Genomic DNA, 20003 nt, shown 5'->3' on the forward strand with positions numbered 1-20003 from the left:
ATACATACCTTGTCCTTCGCAAGTGTAAAACATCTTCAGATATTTGAAGATGTGGGGACAGCGATCGAGGTAAACTAAACTTGAAACATACAGGCTGCAACCGTTTCTCCCATTACACCTATGAACATAAAGAAGCAGATGTTGGGATTAAGAATTTCCTTTTTACAAAGCGAAGACTTGAAAATGTGAGTCATGTATGTACGTGTTCAGCAATAGTACAAAAGTTGAAGAATCCTGGTCTGGTCTGAGTAGCAGATGGCAGATATGAGAGTAGAATTAGAATGAGGGCAAACCAACGGATCTGTCCTTCCATAGTTGGCATAGTGAACGGAAATCTTCTGATGCTCAGCTGAAACAACACAAACATTATTGTAATTCATTTTATTAGAATGTTTAGTATTTTTAGCATACATGAACAGTTAAAAGAAATCACTCTTATGACAATTTATAAGTGTACTATTAGATGAAATGGTATGGAATCACATTATATTCATTATTATTCATTCAGTCAAACTCAGATTGTTTTGATAGATTTAAAAGCATCAAGAGATAATAATTCTGCTTACGACATCTGATGGTCCTCTTTTCATTCTGACAGATTTCAAATGTTTCTGGGTTTATGGTGAAGAGATCCACAACATAATTTTCAGTTATAGACAGAAGTCACATAAATGACAAGTTTTATAACAGTAAAACATTAACGCACTTCATGAGCAACAGAATATTTAATATAATATTTTAATGAAACAAGAATTTACCACAGCTTATTTGTCCACAGTCGGCCGGCTCCGCTGCTAAACCTTGTGAGAAACAAATATTTTTTAAGAAGAAAAAAATACTGCACTACTGAATTGAATGCCCTTAATACATTCCTGAAATATTAAACATTTTCTCATTTAATTTTTTTCTACTGTTTATTTCACACACTTTGCATTTAACGGCGCAACATAATAAGTTGATTCTTACCATGTTGGCAAAGTAGCATAAGTACTGAAAAATATAAACAGAAAAATATAAACAGAAATAATGTGTTAAAATGTGTCAATAGTTCTCGCTAATGTTGAAATGGTCAACGGGAGTATAAATATTAACAAAATGTCACTGGTTCTCTACGGCACAATTTACAGGTAATGTAGTTCAGCTCTTGTCGCAGCATGTTGAATTCGCAGATGGATAAAGAGATGATGGCCTTCTCCTTAAAAGTGCACAGCATTTGAAAACGGATTAAAATGGGTGGGACTTTTTATCCAAAAATGTTAGGCATGGCGTGACATTTTAGCTTCAGTAGTGGGGTGACGTAGGCCTACGTGATGTGACGTAATGTATAATGTTTTGACTGTTGACATCACATAAAAACTTTCGTAACCATGAGGTTGTATTTGTATTAGTAATGCATGAGTTAACATGAATCAATGTTTTCAGCATTTATTCATCTTTGTTAATGTTAGTTCATGGAAATTCAATTTTCCAACTTTTAAACTAAATGAAATGGATCACAGCAAAATGTTAACGTGAATTCAATAATGAGTAGTCCTATTACTTGCGCAGGATGGCAACATCCGCTGGTAAGAGCCTTGTAAATGCAATGTGAATGATACCTTTACACAGTGATAATGTTTTTATCACAAATATCATTACAAACCACCAATTGTGTACCAGTTGGCCATATTTAATTTGAAAAGACGCATTTCAATAAAAGATGCAGGTTGCTGAAAAGTGTACAGAATGGGTTACTGCCTTAATATGCAGTATTGGTACTATAGCTAATTCCTTTGCATATTACTTTGTATTCATCCTATAATTAAATGTAGTTGAAAACTATCCAGATGTATTTGGGCTAGTGAGTAAAGTGTATGACATAACAGCTGCACATTATAAAAAAATAAAAAAGTTGACTTAACTTAAAATTTCAAGGCAACTTGCTGCATAGCTTTTTTGAGTTTACTCAACTTTTGGACAAGTATTTCACCCAACTGAATAATGTCACATGACTGTCAATTGAAAAAAATTGTTGAACCAACTTAATATAAACATGAACAATAAAATTTCTGAGTTCGCTCAATTGAGGAATGTCACAATTGTCAGCTGGATTGCCCATTAACTCAAGTAGAGGGCACTCCACACAGAACTACATTTCCCAGAAACCCATGCTAACCACCACCAGGTGTCTTACATCACAGACAATCACCACCAGATGATTCCCATTACCACCTCACTATATATACTGTGTTCAGACTCATTCAGGGCGAAGTCTTGTTTAGCCAGTCTACATTTCTGAGCGGTCCTGTATTTATTCTTCCGTGTATTACCTTGGACTTTTAATATCGACTGTGATTCTCTGCTGCCTGCCCCGACCTCTGCTTGTGACCGTTGATGATTTTGGATATTCCCTAACATACCATAAGCTGTTGTTGATCTCTGCCTGTTTGACCATTCTTCTAATAAATACTGCATTTGGATCCGTACGTCTATGACTCCTTGTTACAGAAGACTTCGCCCTAAATGAGAGTCTGAACACAGTATATATAGTGAGGTGGTAATGGGAATTATCTGGTGGTGATTGTCTGTGATGTAAGACACCTGGTGGCGGTTAGCATGGGTTTCTGGGAAATGTAGTTCTGTGTGGAGTGAAAAAATAAGTAGGCTATATATATCCATAAGAATGTAAATATACAACATTAATTCTAGATGTAAGAATAATTCAAAAAGCGATTTTTTTTATTTTGTAAATAGTACATTTATACTAAATAGTTTGGGATAAAAAATATATATTTAGTTACCCTCCCTGCACCTTTCATCTAGAGCCGGGCCTGTAATGGTTTAAATACCTCTAGTTCTTTACTCTGTGTTGGCTTTTGTTGGTGTCATGTTATCTGGTGCATGGGAAAAAAGATTACTTTACTGTCTTTTGATTTGTAGGCCTATTCTTAATTCTTTTTAATGATATAATAAATAATGATATTGTATTTTTTCGATGCATTTCACATGGGATACTTTGCCCTCCGCATTTGGAGTGAACACCGCCATAGGGTCATTCCAAACCGAAGTGCTCAAAGCTGGCGGATTGCGAAGGGTACAACTGATGGACACTTCGAGCCCCCATGATCCTTTGCATTAAGAGCAAACATTTTTACTAACTTTAATGAACCCATGAGGTTGCATTGGAAAGTAGTTTATTCAACAGCCATAGTTCTTAATCCCAGATACAGAACAAAACTCCCAACAGGATACAAATACAAAAATTGTAGTTCCATTCACAAGAAATCTTATTTCCACCTTATTAATTATCCAGCAGTTCAATACTATTGTTACATGTTGATTTGCTAACATTCAATAATCTAATGATCTTCTTACATCGTCCACGCTTACTACTAAAATAAATGTATATATTCATATTAAATATAATTATGTTGATTTTTTTGTGAAATCTCACGAGGAAAGCATGACGTATAATAATATCACATTGAAAAAATAAAGCGAAAGGTTTTCACACTCAATAGAGGGCCACAGGAATAGAGATGTTTTTTGATGTGTAGCTGATTTCATTGGCAGGCCAGTCAGACTCTGAATTATGAAATCAGAGAAATACATCATAATCTATGAACCAAAAAGCAGATATCAGTTTTTATTAATAATTATTATGATGATTTGATTTTGCAACACTTACAACTCTCACTAAGATAACTGACAGTTATCAACTAAAAGTACTTACTTGCTTCTATGTGCAAATGTAATACACCGCCAAATATTTGTGGACACCCGGGCACTGATCGAGGTAAGTTAAACTTGAAACATACAGTTTGCATTCCTCTTTTTTTTTACACCTAAAAGGAAAATAAAGAAACAGATGTTGGGATCACAAAGTAAACGCTTGAAAAGTGCAGGATTTGAAAATGTGATAGCGTTTTTGTGTTTGGCAATAGTACAGAAGTTGCACGGTCTTGGTCTGGTCTGAGAAGCACAGGGAGGATGTGAGAGTAGCGTTAGAATGAGGGCAAGTCAACGGATCTGTCCTTCCATAGTTAGCATAGAAGACGGAAATCTTTTGATCCTCTGAAATGACACAAAACAGCTTTGAAACCATTTAGTGAGGTGAATGCGTTCAGCATTTTGGGGATATTTAAAAAGCTCTCACAACAATTCATAACTCCCTTTCAATCAGTTTGAAAAGTGTAAAAGTAGTAAAATTTATCTTACTACAGCGGATGGCTTTCTTCTCATATTGACATATTGGAATTACGTCTAGGTTTATAGTTCAGAGAAAAGAAGCAAAACATGTGTAAATTATTGACAGCAGTCACAACATGAACCAGCATTTTCATAACAGAATACTTTAATATTTACCCACTTTATTGGCACGTGTCCATTCATGTATTTGTAAATGTTAATGGAATGAAACAACTCACTACATGCGATTCCTCCACAGTCGAGAGGCGTCTGTGTTTTTAAGCCTTCAGAGAAACAAACAGTTGTTTAGTGGTCAACATGCTGCAATGCATTTATTGTGTTCTACCTTATCAGATATGCCTGTAACTTTATACTTTTTTGTATGAGTAAATGTAAAAGGAAATTAAAACATTTACATTTTTACAATTTTACTTTGTAAATGAAGTGTATGTCTAATGTGCTGTAGGATCAACTTACAGATATAGGACACGTTCAGATATTTGTAAATTCCAGGGCAAGCGTCTGTGAATATGCTGTTGCTCACATCATGGGAACAACTCTGTTGTCTGTCACATCTAGGAAATAATAAAATAAAAAGAGGAAATTGTACAAAGGGAATAAAATATATTTTGTGAAAAAAAGCTCTGCATGCTCTTTAATGATGTTCTTACTTTCCGGCCAAAGTACTGGTGACATCATAAAAGCACGCATCATTATTCAGAAAGTCTCCTGAGAAGCCTCCTGGGCAGGCTGTTATACTTGTACGGCCATAATTGGATGCGATCACTTTAATGGTTCCTTTGTCTGTTGATAAATCACAACATTGACAAAATTTCCTTTCAATTAACCTAATTTCTACTTTATTTTAAAAAGTATAATGAACATGGAAAAACAATGAAATTGAAAAATAAATCAGATAACTAACCACAGGCGGGATTGGCCTGGGTCCCCTCACCGGCGATGTGGTGCAATATTTCAATACCCAAACCTGGAAAGAGACCAATTGAACAACTTATTTTATATATTAGGATATAACAACGTTTAGTATAATCTTTCTTATTATGTGAATTATAAAATGATTGTTTACTATAAGTTTGTTTGTACTGTTTGTTGCACACATTTGACAGCGGCAAATAAAATAACTTACCATGTTGGCATAGTAGCATTAATACTGAAAAATATATTAAAAAATACTTCTGTTACAAACATCCCTAATTTAGAAAGCTTCCATATTGTCAGTAATATTGTGGTTAACAATAAATAAATAAATAAACATGTTTTGCTGCTACATCTCATAGGTGAAAGAAATAAGGTTTATGTTTAAAAACACATGGACTTACTGGTAATGAAGGTCAGCTCTTGTAGCATGTTGAATGTGCTGATGGATGAATAGATGCTGGCTGTCTGATTATGTGGACAGGTTATTGATATTCTCTTTATTTAAAATGGGCTGAAATGGGAGGGACTAAATTACACAAACCTACAGGCGTTGATGCGACCTATAACATTTCACCTGCGGTTGTTTTGTGTCAAATAAATTCAAAACTGACAAGGAACCTCTCGACAACACACAAGAAACAGACCAAAAATAAAGGGTTTGCATTTTAAACATATTTATTCAACAGACATAGTTGGTTATATAGGACAGAACAAACCTTAGACCCATGCAGAATAAAACAAAAGAGCGACCAAAAACAAGGAAACAATCTTGACAGTATTATTGCTGGCTGTTGAACTAGCTTGTGACTGATAACTCTTGTGATAAAAAACAAAAAGGCAATTTTTATTTTCACAATACTCAGATAATTCAGAATTGAAGTAAATCAAACATTCACCCATTCAGATTCTAACTATTGAGTGAAAATCTGCCTCAACCTGTTAAATGTATTAAAATCACGAGTGTAATTATTAATTCATGAAGAAAACAGATTTCCTTTCCATTCAATAGAAGATTACAAAAATTGTGTGAAAAAAAGATGTGCATGTGTTCACATTGTCGGGTCATTGAAGAAATTATATGTTAGAACAAGGAAAACCACTACAAAGCAGTATAAGCAATACTTTAACAATACTGTATAATGCTGCTTGTCATGAATAAAGCGTGTCAAGAATTTACAATGATAAACTTCAGACAGAAAACAAGATTTTCATTTTAAAGAAGCGTTGTGAAATGACGTTTAGGTAATTAAACCATACAAAGTGGTTGCAAAGACAAAAAAATTAAAAAATTACTTAGACTTTTATTCAGTTAAACACCTCCAAGTATTTATGGATTTGAGGGCACGGATCATGAAACTGTGAATCCGAAGTATGTAGGACACAACGTCCCTTGCCATTACACCTAAAGAAATACAAAACAGGTGCTGGGATTAGTTGTAGGTGTATATTATTTACTAAAGTTGTATTTAAAGAAAGTGTGATAGTATTGCTTTTCGTGTGGATGCACAGCAGTGATTCCAGAGTTGGAGGTTCCTGGTCTGTGAAGATGTGCACATGGAGGACATGACGTTGGCATTAGAATAAGGGCAGGTCACCACATCTCTCCTCCCATAATTAGCTAAGTGAATGTAAAGTGTGCGACCACGCTCTACAACAACAGGGAGTTGTTACATTTACTGTAGGCGTTAAACTGTTTCACTTTAATAATGATAGTGTAAAAACCATTAAGAGAATCTGAAATACATCTCACCACAGCTAATAGAACTGCTTCAGTCTTGACAGATTATAATTGTTCCTGGATTATAATGATTATAAGCAAAAATTTTAGTCAGTTATGGACCAGCAACAGTAACCAACTTGTAAGTATTAGTTAAATCTAAGGCGAAGTATGAAAGAGGAATTGATCTCACTTGGTGGCTAAAAAAGTAACTCTCAAAATGCAGTCTTAAGCAAAGCATGCTGGGAAATATAAATCTTCTGCCTAATTTGAGAAAATATATGTTAACACAACACAAATTATTTATGTAGTGCCAACATGAATTAATTTAGTTACATAACATGAAAAAATCATGTTGTGACAAAATTGTACAAAATTATGTTTATTTAACTTAAATTAATTAATTAAAATTAATCAAATTTGACAAGCAGCAAAAAAAAAATCAGTGTATGTGAAGACTAAATAACGAAAACCAAGAGATCTCACCACAGCTAAGAAGGGCAGGGTTCAGATTCACATGTAACCAGATTCTTTGTTGGTGAACCTTGAGTCAGAGATGAATAGTTTGTTATTGATGCTACATTGTAACATTTACTGCCTTTGCTTACTTTTGTTTTAGCGGCAAGGTGTCGAGGATGGATTACACAGCAGAGGGCATTTCAGGGTATTTCAGTTATTTTGCCAGAACTATTTTCGAGAACCAATTGTAAAAGCTTTGATGTGTTCCCAAAAAAAATCCAGTTTGAAACTTCTCCCCGGCTCTACATATATTTTTACATGGTTTAACTACAGTACATGTGGTTCTCTGCACAAACGCTCACAAAATGAAGATAATTTCATGCATTTTTGTGACAGAACATCTGATAAGCGTGCGATATACATCTTGATTAAAATTCATATCTAAAAAAGCTGTTCATATTTAGTGAAAAAAAGCGTTGGTGCAGGTAAAAACAAGCAATGAATACCAAAGATATGCAAAATAATTAATTGCATATGGTATTTTAATATTTTGTGTAGTGGTCTTACCGAGTAGTTAGCACACTTGGGGATGTATTTTGAGTGCACTGAATATTTGAGAGCTTAGCTGGTCTATCATCAATAAATGTTTTTTTATTTTAAAACAAAAAATCTGAATTACAAGTCAGAAAGCTTAGCTTTGGTTGCAGCTTGTTGGATGTGACAGATGAACGGACAAATGTTATTTTTAGAGGCCACCCTGAAACCCAATTTATTTTCTTGACAAGCCTGAAACCATCTAATTTATAAAGGCATACATAACAAATTAATACTCCTTTTATTTAAAATGGGTTTGGAATGGGTGGAACTAAGTATCTTAAAACTTGCCCCTGATAATATTGGTCGTATTATGAAGAATAAAATATTGTTAATGTTTATTATTATACTGTAACTGTTAATGTGACCGTAATTACAAAAAGCCAAGCCTACAAAACAAAACAAAACAAGGAATGTGATTAGGAATGAGAGTCTTAAATATTAAGGTAGGGTAGGATAACACTTAACTCTTCTTCAATTTGCATTGTCTAAACTGGATAGACTCAAACTTATTTTGTTGTCCAACTAACTATAATGAGCTTTATTAGTTATGATCATTACAAAGTACAAATTAAGATCTACTTTAATTTGAATAATGAAGAAAGTTTGACAGAAATTGGTTAACCAGGTGTGTCTTTATATAAACACAATCTTAAATACTGAAAAATTGTGCAAATTTTGATTTGCAGATTCAGATTAGTATTTCCTCAAAATATATTCTTTAAACCGACACATATTCTGGTTCTGGTCTTTTATTATATATTGTAAATTTTTCAGAACTGTCTTAACCAACAATTTTTGTTGACGTTTATAAAAGTCTGTTGGTTCGGTTTTATTTCTTTTTCTTTACTTTCTGTGCACCAAAAGAGCATTCTCAACACATGAAGAGCAAAAACAGAAAAATTTTAATAATAATCTTTTTCATCTACTTTTTTCCAAGTAATGTCAATCAAACTGAAGTTGGGTTATTTTGATTAAGCAGCTAACTAACAAATAAAATATTTTTATTCTGTTTCTGCAAATGAACTGTGTTGACAGGTGGATGTTCTTTTTGGTACAAAGAAAAATAAATAAAACAATCAAACAAACAAAATTGTCAGTATTTGCTAGAATCTCCTTTTTGATTCACATGAGATTCTACGTTGGCTGATAATCCTTCACTGCATTTTATAGGGCGAGACAAAAAGAATCATGAGATGAGAACAATCTAAAACTGGTGTAATTGTGCTTTGATAAAAAAGATACACGCCTGTTGATAAATCTAGTATGTTGATGGATAGTTTTCAGCCAGCCACACAGCTTTAAACAAGATGTGAACAAAGAGAGGTGTTAACTGCTCCGTCTCTCTCATAGGTCGTCCTGCTGGATGAGTTACACAAGTCAACTTTTTTCATAAATCAAATAATCTAAATGTGCAAGTTCTTATGCTTGATTTATATTTCAAAAGATTTTCTTATTCAGGCGATCTCTTGAGTGTTTTAAGATCTGCTATGACCTCAGTCAAGTTAGGGTTAAAATGACATAAAATAACCATGTGACGTAGAAATCAACAAATTTAATTTAATTTCAAAAAAGGTAGACCATACCGTACATCTAACTACAGAAATATGCTGGAATTGAACCTTTATATTACTGCATGCTGAAAATCCCTGGTGCTTTACTACAATACAGGAACACCAGATGGATAGTATTTGGAGGGATATATCTTGGTAGTCAACATTAAATATCTGAAGAGTTGGTAATCCATTGGTGCTCTTCAAATCCCTAGTTGGCTTTAAGGGCCCTGTATCCAATGTCTGGAGATATGAAATGATCTATTATGTGAATCATTGTTCAAGTTTAGACATTAAAATGTTAAATCACACAGTTAATCTGCATTACTCACCACAGATGAACTGAACACCCAATTTATATTTTCCCCTTACACCTGCAAGGAGGACAATAGAGGAATAGTGTTGCATCAAAGAAAAAGGTCTATAAGGTCTATAATATCATAAGTGATATTGTTCTGTACTTGTAGATCCTTTATATATTGTATTAGTTGAATAACATTGCACATTTACTGTACATTTAAAACCATGATCCCATAAACAAAACATTATCTTTTTAAATTATGAACCAGTTTACTGCTGGTAAAGGAGCGGTTTATGCGAAACAATTTACACTAAAAAACATTTAAATCAATGAAATACAGTTTAAATTGTGTAAATGTAAGTAACAACGCAAATATTAGAATTCACCAAAAATAGCATGACGCTTATATAAAAAATACTTATTTTTTCAAGAAATAAACTTTAAAATATCTAAAGTCAAATCCGTTATATGGTCCACTGAAAAAAAGTCAGTTAAATTATTTTAAGTTAACAAGTTTGTTTGTGATATTTACTAAGCCACAAATAATGTTTTAGCCAAAACTCAACAAGCAGGTTAATTTTTCTGTCAAGATAATGTAGATTTAAGGGGAGGAAATAAAGGTTATTTTTGTTGAATAAATGCTGCTTCATGCTGGATCTGTGAGAAAACAATCCCCAGCTTTGCAGGCAAGTTAAGATTTTATCATGTTTCCCCTTACACAGTACTTTTTAACGTTAGCAGCTCCTGGTTGACATTTATGAAAGTCTGTGTTGGTTCAGTTTTATTTACTTTTCTGTGCATCAAAAGAGCTCCTGTACGCCATCTGTTGGAGAGGTAGTAGAAATCATTTGTATTGCTTTAGACAACAGAATACCACATACATTTTAGAGCCAGTGGAGCAAGGAAACCAATATTTTGAATATTTATAGAGCACAGGTGAGAAGGATTTATAGAGCACAGGTGAGAAGTTTTTATAGCTAGTTTACCTATTAGTCACAGCTTTTCCTTTCACGATTTCCAGTTGAAAAGTTCTGAACCATTGGCCATTGTCTATCAGAATAAGTGACCCAGTGTTTAGATTCCTCACCAACCCGGTTTCCGAAAATGGTTAAGTTTTATATTCAAACACACTGATGGCTTGTTTTGCAGGTTTTTCAAAGACGCAAACACTTGTGTAGTGATTTTTCACAAACACGTGTAATGATTTTTTTCCACACCCATTATATAAGAGACCAAAGATAGTGTTTGCACTGAAGTTATTTATTGAACAGGCAGTTTGAGAAAACCTTAGAAAGTCCAAAATTAAGGAAAAGTCAGACCAAAAATATGAACAATCAGATTCTGAATACGATTCACCATGGTTGAAAGTAATGAGTTAAAATCTGCATTTACATTGTTAAATGCAGTTATAACTTTAGATTTTTAAATCTTACAGAAAACGGGTGAAAAAAATGAAACCGAAGATTTCCCTGCAGCTCAGATGTGTGGATGTGCCGGGTTGATCCTAAATTGTAAAAAACCATTATACAATATTAGACACTTGAAATATAAAAGTACATTAGAAAGCCTTGTCACAGTCGAATAAAAAAAATTATGTTAGCTTAAACAAACATCATATCCACAATATGACTGCACAGAGGGACATGGATGTGTCAAAAAATACTCACACGGTTATTCACAACTGTAAGACACCTCCAAATATTTATGGATGCGAGGGCACCGATCAATGAAATTAGAATTTGAAGCAAGTAAGCGACAATTTCTCTTTCCATTACACCTAAAGAAAAAAAAATGCTGAATTTACTTTGGTTCACTTTAAATTATTGCATTGCTTTAAAAAAATACTTTTATTGAAAACTGTATTGTGATAGTTTTTTTGGATGCATGCATGTTTTGTATTGCACAGCAGTAATACCTGAGTTGTAGAGTCTTGGTCTGGGAAGAGATGCATGTGGAGGACATGGCTTGAGGATCACGGTAAGGGCAGGTCACCTCATCTCTCCTTCCATAATTAGAAAAGTGAATGTAAAGTCGGCGACGACCCTCTAAAAAAAATGTTGTATTAGCATGCCTCTGATATGCTACTGGTAGATCATAATGAAACAGCATATGAACAACAGCAAAAAGCAAAGAGAAATTTTTTTTTTAAGAAAATGATAAATTAATCTTACCACAGGTAATGGTACTGCTTTCATCTTCACAGATTATAATAGATTCTAGATAATAATGGAGAAAACACCACATTAATCAGTTATAGACAAACTACATTGACCAATATAATATGATCGTAAATAATTTACTTGGGACACAGGTGCAGGACACATTCAGGTATTTGTAAGTTCCCACACATGGATCACCAAAAACGGCGTTGTTTACAGAAATGGAGCAATCTGATTTTCCATCACACCTATTATCACAGAATTAAAGCATTTATTAGTTAAGGGACATTGTAAAGATGCAAAGTTGACCTGTGTGGTGTTCTTACTGAGAGGTCAGCACACTGAGGGATGTGCTCTGTCTGCACTGAACATTTGACAGCTGGTTAGCAGGTCTTCCAGTAGAGCAGGTTGTTTGGTCTGTTCGCCCATAATTGGCAGAAAGCACCTTAATAGTTCCTTGTGCTGGTAAAAATCGTGACGCACAAGTTTGTTAAATAGTAACATGTTAAACTAAATTTACTTACTGTTTGCATTTTTTCTTCATAATTCTAATGTATAAAGAACTTACCACAGCTGAGACGGGCAGTGTCTGATTCACAGGTAAACTGATTTGTTGATGCTGCATCTGGAATCCGAGATGATTATGTGAAGGATTTTTATAAAGGGAAAGTACAACCAACTTTAACTCAGCCACATGACAATAAACATGTTTAGAGAACTTACGGCATCTTCGTGGCATAAATTAAGATATTTAGGTGAGTTCCGAGAGATTTCCTGGCCTCCTTATATACATATCTGGTCCTTGGCAAAAGCTGACATGTATATATGTATATAAGGAGGCCTGGAAATCTCTCGGATGTCACCTAAATATCTTCATTTATGCCACGAAGACACCAGAAGTTCTCTAAACATGTTTATCGTCATTTGGTCGAGTTAAAAGAAAGAATTTTTGGGTGAACCTCCCCTTTAAGGATGATGCTAGGGTGTTACATTTACTGCCCTTTACTTGACTATTCAACTTCATTGAGGAACAATCCTGATAATGAAAACTATGGGAATGTTGAGTTTACGTTAACCCCACAGAAGTTAACTTCCAACTGAAAACTATTTGTATATGAAGTTGTAGAAAGAGGCAGTAGTTGGTTACAGATCATGGTAGCTGGCCCATGAGTGGCAATAGTTAATACGGTTTTAGAGACGGAATGTCACGGATGGATCGTGCACACGCTTTCACCATATGAGGCCATTATGCCATGCTTAAATGCAAAAATTCATTCAAATGGGCACAAAACAGTGACTGCAAAGTTCAAATCTGATGACACGTGTGATCTGTATTATATTAAATTACATAAATTTAATCTGAAATGTAGCATCTATTAAGTGTATTTCTCACTTGGTGGCGGCGGTAAGATGCACTCGTAAGACACACTCAGGTATTTGTAAGTTCCCACACATGGATCACCAAAAACGGCGTTGTTTACAGAAATAGAACAATCTGGTTTTCCATCACACCTATTAACACAATTGAAGCATTAGTTAATTAGTTAAGGGACATTGTAAAGATGCAAAGTTGACCTGTGTAGTGTTCTTACTGAGAGGTCAGCACACTGAGGGATGTGCTCTGTCTGCACTGAACATTTGAGAGCTGGTTAGCAGGTCTTCCAGTAGAGCAGGTTGTTCGGTCTGTCCGCCCATAATTGGCAGAAAGCACCTTAATAGTTCCCTGTGCTGGTAAAAACCATGACGCACAAGTTTGTTAATTAGTAACAGCAATTTATTTACTGTTTGCATTTTTTCTTCATAATTCTAATGAATAAAGAACCCAGAGAACTTACCACAGCTGAGACGGGCAGTGTCTGATTCACAGGTAAACAGATTTGTTGATGCTGCATCTGGAATTCGAGATGATTAGGTTAAGGATTTTTATAAAGGGAAAGTACAACCAAAAATCTACTTTGTGATGTTTTACTCACCCACATGACGATAAACATGTTTAGAGAACTTACGGCATCTTAATGGCATAAATTAATATATTTAGGTGACGTCCGAGAGATTTCCAGGCCTCCTCATAGACATCATGGTGTCCAGAAAATACAGACATCTTTAAATTGGTCCATCTGCACATAGTGGCTCAGTAAAAACATTTTGAAGTGACGAGAATGCTTTGTGCAAGAAACAAACCAAAATACTGACTTTAATCGATATATTCTTCTATCTTGTCAGTGTATGGCACGCATTCACAAGAGCACTTGGTCTTCTTGGACGAGAGCACTGACGCATGTGCATTAGGTTTGTGCACCGGAGGCCGCATGAGGCTTGCCCCCATTGTGTCAAAGACGAAGTGCTCTTGTGAACATGCGCCATACACTTACAAGAATGAGTAGAATATATAGATTAAAGTCAGTATTTTTTTTCCCGTCACTTCAAAAGTTCAACTGAGCCACTATGTGGGGATGGACCAATTTAACAATGTCTTCAGTACTTATCTGGACCTTGGCAAAAGCTGACATGTCTTTGAGGCCTTGAGTTTCTCGGATGTCACCTAAATATCTTCGTTTATGCCACGAAGACAGTGGAAGTTGTCTAAACATGTTTAATGTCATGTGGTGAAAGGGGAAGTTCACCCAAAAATTCTTTTTTAAGGATGATGCTAGTGTGTTACATTTACTGCCCTTTACTTGACTATCAGAATTGTTCCTCAATGAAGTTTAATAAAGAAAACCATGGGAATGTTGAGTTTACGTTAACCCCACAGAAGTTAACTTCATATACAAATAGTTTTCAGTTGGAAGCTGTAGAAAGAGGCACTAGTTGGTTACAGATCATAGTAGCTGGCCCATGAGTGGCAATAGTTATTAAGGTTTTAGAGACGGAATGTCACAGATGGATCATGCACACGCATTCACCATATGAGGCCATTATGCCATGCTTCAATGCAAAAATTTACTCAAATGGGCAAAAAACAGTGACTACAAAGTTCAATCCTGATGACACGTGTGATCTGTATTATGTTAAATTACATAAATTTAATCTGAAATGTAGCATCTATTAGGTGTATTTCTCACTTGGTGGCGGAGGTAAGATGCACTCGTAAGACACACTCAGGTATTTGTAAGTTCCCACACATGGATCACCAAAAACTGCATTGTTTACAGAAATGGAGCAATCTGGTTTTCCATCACACCTAGTAACACAATTGAAGCATTAATTAATTAGTTAAGGGACATTGTAAAGATGCAAAGTTGACCTGTGTGGTGTTCTTACTGAGAGGTCAGCACACTGAGGGATGTGCTCTGTCTGCACTGGTCATTTAAGAGCTGGTTAGCAGGTCTTCCAGTAGAGCAGGTTGTTCGGTCCGTCCGCCCATAATTGGCAGAAAGCACCTTAATAGTTCCCTGTGCTGGTAAAAAGTTTGTTAAATAGTAACATGTTAAAATAAATTTACTTAGTGTACCGGTACATTAGAATTATGAAAAAACATTCAAAAAGAACCCAAAGAACTCACCACAGCTGAGACGGGCAGTGTCTGATTCACAGGTAACCAGATTTGTTGGTGCACCTTGAGTTAGAGATGAAGTTAAGGATTATTATTAAGGATGATGCTACAGTGTTACATTTACTGGCCTTTTTTACTTGACTATTGCACTTCTTAAGGCACAATTCTGATAATGAAAACTGTAGTGGGAATGTTGAGTTTATGTCAATCCCACAGAAGTTAACTTCCAACTGAAAACTATTTGTATATGAAGCTGTAGAAGGCAGCACTAGGCGGTTACATATAATTAATACGGTTTTAGAGGCCGAGTGTCAAGGACGGATCGTGCACTCATTCACCACATGAGGCCATCATGCTATGCATTAATGCAAAAATTCATACATTTCGGCACAAAACAGTGCCTACAAAGTAAAAATCTAATGATACATGTGATGTGTATTATGTTAAATGACATTAGTTTTAGTTTAATCTGAAATGTAGCATCCATTAGGTGTATCTCACTTAGTGGTAAGATGCACTCGTAAGACACACTCAGGTATTTGTAAGTTCCCACACATGGATCACCAAAAACGGCGTTGTTTACAGAAATGGAGCAATCTGGTTTTCCATCACACCTATTAACACGGAATTAAAGCATTTATTAGTTAAGGGACATTGTAAAGATGCAAAGTTGACCTGTGTAGTGTTCTTACTGAGAGGTCAGCACACTGAGGGATGTGCTCTGTCTGCACTGAACATTTGAGAGCTGGTTAGCAGGTCTTCCAGTAGAGCAGGTTGTTCGGTCTGTCCGCCCATAATTGGCAGAAAGCACCCTAATAGTTCCTTGTGCTGGTGAAAATTTAGTTTTATGTTTAGTTCCATTAATGTTTTGAATGAAACCGGTTTTACAGTATTCTTAAGTCATGTCAACTTAATGTAAATTGTAAAAAGCGCTATATAGTTACAAAGCAGCTGTACAAGAAAACATTGACGAAGCAAAACATATAAGGTTATGCAAGTCAAAACACAGGTCAAATGTCAGAAAGAATATAAATTACTATATGCAGTTTGAATTAAATAAAACTATAAAATTCTAAGACTTCAATAACTGAAGACATGAAGAACAAACCACAGGTGAGACTGGCAGTTTCTCCCTCACAGGTGATGAGGTTTACTGCTTTGACACCTATAGAGCCAAAGGATATTTATACAGTGTTGTTACACTTATACATCACATGAATTTTGTACTGCATACAACTGACAAAATCAATTCTTACCATGCTGGCATAGTAGCACAAACACTGAAGAATGAAACGACAACAAATGCATGTAACAAGTGTATGAATTAGCAAAAATTCACTTAATCACATATGTAAATGCAATGAGAGTTTTGTGTTGTAAAACAGATCATCAGACTTACAGGTGAGAAAGCTCAGCTCTCGTTGCAGCATGTTGAATGTGCAGACAGATGACCGGATGGATGAAGCTTTCTGATGAAGATTGCTCGGAAACCTCATTTATAGAAGCAAACTGAAACCAGATTATGATGACACATCTGAAACCGTCTGAGTATAAATACGTTCTGTTATTATATTAAATGGGTTTGGATTGGGTGAGACTCATTTTTATAAATCTCAGACAGTTCCCTTATTTGAAAGTGTGAAGATTAAGAATATTGTTACGTTAATTATTTAACACCACTGTTAATGTGACTCATTTAATTGCAAATAATCTCCAACCATGCCTAAAAAACAACTATCGTAAAATACAGTTAGGAACAAAGTGTTTGAAATGTCAAATTTAAATTACAGATAAAGTTCTATCAAAAAAAAAACTTAGTTCATTACATTTTGCAAGTTTAAGAAACATGCACAGTACAATGTTAGAAGTGCTACAGTTATTAACATATGGATTAAAGAAAATTGTTAAAAAAAAAAGAAGTCACCCTAAAATGTTCTTATCTTCATGCCATACATGTACAGTACAGATGGGTTAACTGGATTTTATACTTAAAAGGGGATTAGATCTCAGTAAAATGTCTACCATAAATCACACACGTTTTGGAACAACATAAGGGCGAGTATAATATTGTCAGGATACAGTTTCAGTTTAATTAACTTCGAGCATACCAACCAGCATTATTACATCTCTATGTATAAACTCCACCTGAATCTCACACATAAATAAACAGCTGTGAAAAGCACCTCCATTTGATCGGTGTTAAAGCAGCAAGGATTCTGTAGGACCCATTTTTGTAATATACACAGAAAAATGAGATATTGGAGTTCAGCTCGTGGAAAATGCGGGGAAAAACAAGTGTTTATAATTTTGTTCACTGTAAACAAAATTCCTATTTCTCAAATATCTGTGAGATTGTGAGAAGTGAGCACTTCTCCTTTGCCGAGATAATTCCTCCACCTCACAGGTGGCATCAAGATGCTCATTAGACAGCATGATTATTGCACAGGTGTGCAGGCTGCATGGCCACTAAAATGTGCAGTTTTATCATGCAGCAAAATGCCACAGATGGCGCAAGTTGAGGAAGCGTGCAATTGGCAAATTGAATGTTCATTTCTCTACCACAAGCGGTCTCCAGAGGCGTTTCAGAGAATTTGGCTATGCGATAATACGCTTTCACACTGACCTCGCCGAGATAGAGAGAGGGGAAGCAGAACGGTTATGACAGACAAAATTTGCAGTTAATCCCTGGGTCACAAGCATCTGAACATTGGGGCGCGCTCCATACTGATCACAAGCTTTTACCGTAACCGTAAACGGGTTTTAACTTCGACATATTTGATGTTTATATTCTCACCTAAATTCAGTGCTCGAATTGGGGTCCCCCCCATATGACCAATGACTAACCCCCACCAAAAAAACCAATTTTCGAGACTAACCCCCACCAAAAAAGTCTTATATACTATTCTCGAATATACAAAATATATTTGATCATATGCATAACTATATACTATTTATTCAAAACAGGCTTACATAAAAGAACAGGCTTTTACTCTATTCTGGATCAAATCAATGCAGGCTTGGTGAACCGAAATGACTTTTGAACAGTAGTTTATATCCAACAGAATAATTCCAGCATTTTTTACCAATGTAGTATTTACTATTTTCCCTAAAAACGACCGGATTGACACTTTGAATAATTATGTGCGTTCCAAAAGACTTTGTTAAATGCAAGAAACTATTTTAATAGATATTAAAAATATAAATTGTCAGTCAGTCTGCGTGTTAGTGTTGTGGGGATTTTTCAACGATTTTAATGCAGTTTACATCTGTCAGCCATAAGACTATTCAACCATTACGGTCCAAAAGTCAGCTTTATTCAGGAACTAACTATGGCTATCAATATGTCAATCCTGGCCATTTCAAGAGTGAATCCCGCATTTATATGCCGATGTAATTCCCAAAACTTTGCAGTGTGTATGTGTAAGTTGCTTTAGCAGCATGAAAAAAGTTATATCCAATCTTGAATGGATTATAGAAAACAGAAACCGCACAACGAGCTTCATCGAGATCTCTAGCACCCCAGAACCAGGCCTAACAATAATTTATGCAAGGAACACAATTCGAGCACTGCCTAAATTGCGGTTTCTGGAGAAGCGCGTCTTTCTTTCGCCTCCGCTGCGGTTACACGGCAGCTCCTGCCCACAATTAACATTACGGCCCATTCCAATATTTTATGGTTCAAAATAAAAAAAAGGAATTGTTGATGTGCTAGTCTTGTTGATCGAGCAATGAGCTGTTTTCAAAGTTATTGGTTTAATCATGCAACGTGTTGTGCGCAGCATTTGCGCCAGGAGTTTAACTTGTAGTCACTGCGTATAGCGGGTGCACAATATTATGGGTTTTTTTTATAAATTAAGAAAAGAAGAGCAAGAATAAAGCTATAGACTGCTAAAGACAAATACTGCACTGCATATGACTTCTTGTTGTGTCGAAAGACTGCTTACCTACTCCACCTTGTAACGTAAGGTAGTCCAGTAAATTGACTGATAGCCGCTGAACTCGCCTGGTCCCGGCTCTGCCTTTATTGTGCTTCACTTCAGGTGTTCTTCAATTCGCCTGTAAGAGCCCTGCTGAGTGGACAAAGGGCTTTGAAGTGCACGAAGCGTGACTACTACGCAAATGCCATGAATACGCTATTTTGTCCGTGTGTGAAGACAAGACAGTCGTGCAGCGCAAAGTCGTGTTCTGAAGTTAACTTCAGGTGATTTTCTGTGTGCAGGGAGTAGAGAGCCGTGAACACTGTGTAGGGACCATCTCAATGGGAACACAGTTAATTCTCGGCACGCTCCTCTAACGAGCTGGTGATTTAAATCAGGTGTGTTGTGTTAAAAAAGAGAAATGCAAACTATGCAGACGGCTTCAAACAATATGCCTTTGTTCCTATAATTTACACATTTATAAATATCTACATACTACATCGTTTTGCTAGTAGCAGTTAATGAATGATCATGACAGAAATACATTACTGTACTGGATTTTAACTTTGAGCGGTGTGCTGCTGATGTGATTCAACCAGAGGAATCATTATGAAATTATTCATCATTTATAGACTGTAATATATCAGCCTAAATTGTATTATCAGATAGAATACAAATTACCATTTACCGGCCAATAACGA

The 20003-nt window shown here is 35.4% G+C and overlaps 2 protein-coding genes across 4 annotated transcripts; both read right to left on the reverse strand.

Annotated features, from left to right (window-relative positions):
- Positions 1-3158: 3158 nt before the first annotated feature.
- On the reverse strand, positions 3159-5603 carry LOC306906355 (L-rhamnose-binding lectin CSL2-like). 2 transcript variants are annotated; one of them, XM_079477676.1, is made up of 10 exons: positions 5508-5603; positions 5315-5338; positions 5093-5155; positions 4839-4971; positions 4645-4742; positions 4407-4451; positions 4198-4242; positions 3927-4053; positions 3713-3824; positions 3159-3597 (listed from the first exon to the last, which is right to left on the reverse strand). In XM_079477676.1, exons 1-9 carry the CDS (start codon positions 5533-5535, stop codon positions 3719-3721), a joined length of 669 nt encoding a protein of 222 aa, XP_079333802.1. In that variant the 5' UTR covers positions 5536-5603; the 3' UTR covers positions 3159-3597; positions 3713-3718. The 2 variants fall into 2 exon arrangements, with proteins under 2 accessions (XP_079333802.1, XP_079333803.1); XM_079477677.1 differs by having other exon boundaries at positions 3159-3564; positions 5508-5577.
- Positions 5604-9326: 3723 nt separating this feature from the next.
- On the reverse strand, positions 9327-19667 carry LOC306906520 (rhamnose-binding lectin). 2 transcript variants are annotated; one of them, XR_013787844.1, is made up of 22 exons: positions 19330-19380; positions 16785-16894; positions 16642-16665; positions 16494-16550; positions 16078-16213; positions 15887-15999; positions 15395-15448; positions 15154-15289; positions 14955-15073; positions 13725-13781; positions 13482-13617; positions 13283-13401; positions 12458-12514; positions 12216-12351; positions 12031-12137; positions 11902-11946; positions 11646-11775; positions 11398-11507; positions 10717-10780; positions 10520-10553; positions 9762-9803; positions 9327-9672 (listed from the first exon to the last, which is right to left on the reverse strand). XR_013787844.1 is itself a non-coding variant. In XM_079477986.1 (19 exons), the coding sequence occupies exons 2-18, from the start codon at positions 16879-16881 to the stop codon at positions 11402-11404; spliced, it is 1629 nt and encodes a 542-aa protein (XP_079334112.1). In that variant the 5' UTR covers positions 16882-16894; positions 19330-19667; the 3' UTR covers positions 10957-11234; positions 11400-11401. The 2 variants fall into 2 exon arrangements, 1 of the variants encoding a protein (XP_079334112.1); XM_079477986.1 differs by lacking the exons at positions 9327-9672; positions 9762-9803; positions 10520-10553; positions 10717-10780 and adding an exon at positions 10957-11234 and having other exon boundaries at positions 11400-11507; positions 19330-19667.
- Between the last annotated feature and the right edge of the window lie 336 nt (positions 19668-20003).

Source organism: Barbatula barbatula (assembly GCF_947034865.1).
Source record: "Barbatula barbatula genome assembly, chromosome: 17".
NCBI classification, from domain to species: Eukaryota; Metazoa; Chordata; class Actinopteri; order Cypriniformes; family Nemacheilidae; genus Barbatula; species Barbatula barbatula.